The sequence below is a fragment of the Microtus ochrogaster genome, chromosome 2 (assembly GCF_000317375.1).
Source record: "Microtus ochrogaster isolate Prairie Vole_2 chromosome 2, MicOch1.0, whole genome shotgun sequence".
Lineage (NCBI taxonomy): Eukaryota > Metazoa > Chordata > Mammalia > Rodentia > Cricetidae > Microtus > Microtus ochrogaster.
Window position 1 is genome coordinate 41,290,148 of NC_022010.1, and position 3,095 is coordinate 41,293,242.

At 42.2% G+C, this 3,095-nt stretch overlaps 2 protein-coding genes across 2 annotated transcripts in view; one reads left to right on the forward strand and one right to left on the reverse strand.

Moving 5' to 3' along the window:
* The window catches only part of Cep19 (centrosomal protein 19), a 35,660-nt gene that overhangs the window by 6,056 nt on the left and 26,509 nt on the right, over window positions 1-3,095 (forward strand). The gene's annotated exons all lie outside the window — the stretch shown is intronic.
* Pigx (phosphatidylinositol glycan anchor biosynthesis class X) overlaps window positions 353-3,095 on the reverse strand; it is a 20,385-nt gene continuing 17,642 nt past the window's right edge. The window contains exons 7-8 of the mRNA XM_013351121.1: window positions 2,563-2,663; window positions 353-554 (exon numbers count right to left, since the gene is read on the reverse strand). Coding sequence (XP_013206575.1) covers window positions 411-554; window positions 2,563-2,663 — 245 coding nt within the window. The 3' untranslated portion in view covers window positions 353-410. The remainder of the gene's footprint in view (window positions 555-2,562; window positions 2,664-3,095) is intronic.

The window sequence follows — 3,095 nt, forward strand, 5'->3', positions numbered from 1 at the left end:
CTAGCTCTGTAGACCAGGCTGGTCTCGAACTCACAGAGATCCACCTGCCTCTGCCTCCCGAGTGCTGGGATTAAAGGCATGCGCCACCATCGCCCAGCACTTCTAAGTATTAATCTAACACAAAGAAGCGTCCTCTACCAGACTACCCAATAGTATTTGAGGTTATAGAACAGAACACTAAATTTAGCTGGCAATGACCCAAAATTTCCTCTGGAAAACATAATTTTTTGTTGTTTGTTTTATTGGACAGGTTCTTACAATGTAGACCAGGCTAGCCATGAACTGACAGAGCTCTGCCTGGAAATGAAATTTTAACCATAAGGAAGACAAAATAGCCAGTTAACACGCCTTGTCACAAGTGAATCGGTCCCATTTATTAGGTTCATAGAAAACATTTAACTGTCTAAAACTCACAGGGAAAAGTGGCCGTATTTGAAAACAGCTACAAGGATCAAAGAAGAGCACAAGATGGTGATGAGCAGAGTCACAGAACACACTAAAGAGGTGTGGATCGTCAGTCCCACTGGAACTTGTAGGGTCAAATTCTTACGGATCTGTGGAGAGAGGGAAACAGAAAATTTAATAACTCTAGGTGCTCATCTACATCAAGCTCCTACCAACCAAGGCTAGAACTTCTCACAAGAGGGGCAGAAAGAATGGAAGAGCCAGAAGGTATGGAAGGCAGCTGTGAAATGCATAGTTCTGGACATGACATGGCTGTTGTCTGTATGGGCTCACAGAAGCTGGCGTTACATGCACAAGACATGTGTAAGATTAAGTCAATCAAAACTCCAGCTCAGTTGGGGGCGGGGCCTCTGAGGCTCCACAGCTAGTGGAGGAGCTACAGCGGTTGATGGAGGTTAAGGGAGGAAGAGTTAGTCTCCTTTGGGGACATGTCACTGGCAGGCTGCTCATGCCCCTGTGGATGGCTACACACCCATGTGTACATGGACAGCCCTGACCAGATTCATTAGGTTATACATACTTTTTAAAAAGAGGACATGAACTTGGGAGGGTGTGGAGCACTAGGAGGAGTAATGGTTGATAGATACTATCAATATACATTGCATAAAGTTTTGTTTTGTTTTGTTTTTTTGCCTTTCAAGACAGGGTTTCTCTGTGTAACAGCCCTAGCTATCCTAGAACTGGCTCTGCAGACCAGGCTGGCTTCGAACTCAAGAGATCTGCCTGCCTCTGTCTCCTAAGTGCTGGGATTAAAGGCTTGCTCTACCACCACCCATCTTTGTTTTCTTTTTTAAAAGACTATTTTTTATTATTAAAAGTTTTCTTTTCTTAGCCAGGTGTGGCGACCCATGTCTTTAATCCCAAAACTTAGGAGGCAAAGACAGGCAGATCTCTTGAATTTGAAGCTAGCCTGATCTATAGAACAAATTCCAGGACAGCCAGGGTACACAGAGAAAACCTGTCTCAAAAACCAGAAAAAGAAAAATTAAGAGTCACTTAAATGTACATCTTATGGTGATCGCACCGTTTCTTTGATTCTCTAACTCAAAAGTTTGTATTAATTCTAACTACCTTTTCTTAAGAGACAGGGTCTTGGGCTGACAAGATAGTTCAGTGGGTAAAAGCACTCACTTGCTATCCAAGTCTGATGTCTTAGGTCTGATTTCCCAAACCCACAGTGAAAGGAACCCTTGTTGTGCAATGGTGGCTATGCCAAGTCACAGTAGTAAAGAAAGGCATGATAACCAACACTTAGGAGGCAGAGGCATGAGGATCTGAGTTCAAGGCCAGCCTGGTCTATGGAGCAAGTTCTAGGACAGCCAAGGCTACACAGAGAAACCCTGTCCAAGGACAAAAAAGAAAAAAAAAAGAAAGAAAGAAAAAAAGAAAGAAAGAAACCCTGGATAGGAGGAGAAAACTAACTCCTAAAAGTGTACTCTGACCTCTACATATACACATATACACACACCACTAATAATAAATAACAAGGAAAATTAAAAAGAGAGAAAGAGAGAAGGATCTAACCTCAAATTCCCTATGTCATCAAGGCTGGCCTGGGACTCATATTCTTTATGCTTTAACCTCCTGAGTACTGGGAATACACACATATTATATCATACTTTCATTTAAATTTTTAATTTTTCTATGTTGGGGTTCGAACCCAAGGTCTTCCACTTGATAGGCAAGTACTCTTCCACTAACCTACATTCTGGGTCTCCTTTCCTAAAAAATGGTATATTCCTTTATGGTTTTGTGTTATTTTAGTTTGAAGCAGGGTTTCACACAGCATAGACTGGCTGTGAATCACTATGCAGTGGAGGATGGCCTTCCTGCTGAAGGAAAACTGGATGCATCTGCAGTTTTTCTTCACACCTTTACAAAGTATCCCAGTAACACGTATACTCTGAACTAAGGAGGCATGGGACTCACTCCCCACCAGCTCCCAATTCAAATGACACTGACTTTACTCACTGTGATCATCAGTAGCAAAGAACCTTAAAATAACACAGGTGCTCTATATGAGAGCATGCTAACCTTTCAACACAGCAGAGACTGAAGTGAGACAGTGCTATTTAAAAACAGCATAAAGCTTCTTACTGATTTATACTGCATATTCTTCCACCGGCACATCTCCTCACTTTTCAAAGCACAAGGAGCTGCTACTTCTGACTGACCCCAGCATTTCAAAACAGGGAACTCTGAAAAAAGGGGTAAAAACAAGATGTCAGAAACCTCATCTTTGGATTCAAGGCTACAGCTTGCCTTTCACTTCATCAGGAACATTCATGCTGGGATATGAGAATTCAGACATCTCTACACACAGTGTAGATGGCTTGGACCCACCTGTAGATAGAGACTGCACTTTATTTCCCAACTGCCTAGACTCAAATAATCACACAGAAACTATGTTAATTACAACACTGTCTGGCCAATAGTTTAGGTGTATTCCTGGCTAGCTCTTACGGCTTAAATTAACCCATTTCTATTAATCTGTGTATTGTCACAGGCTGTGGCCTACAGATAAGGTTTTCTGGTGTCTTTCTCCTTTGACAGCTACATGGCATCTCCTTGACTCCACCTACTCTCTCTCTCTCTTTCTATCTCTCTCTCTCTCTCTCTCTCTCTGTGTG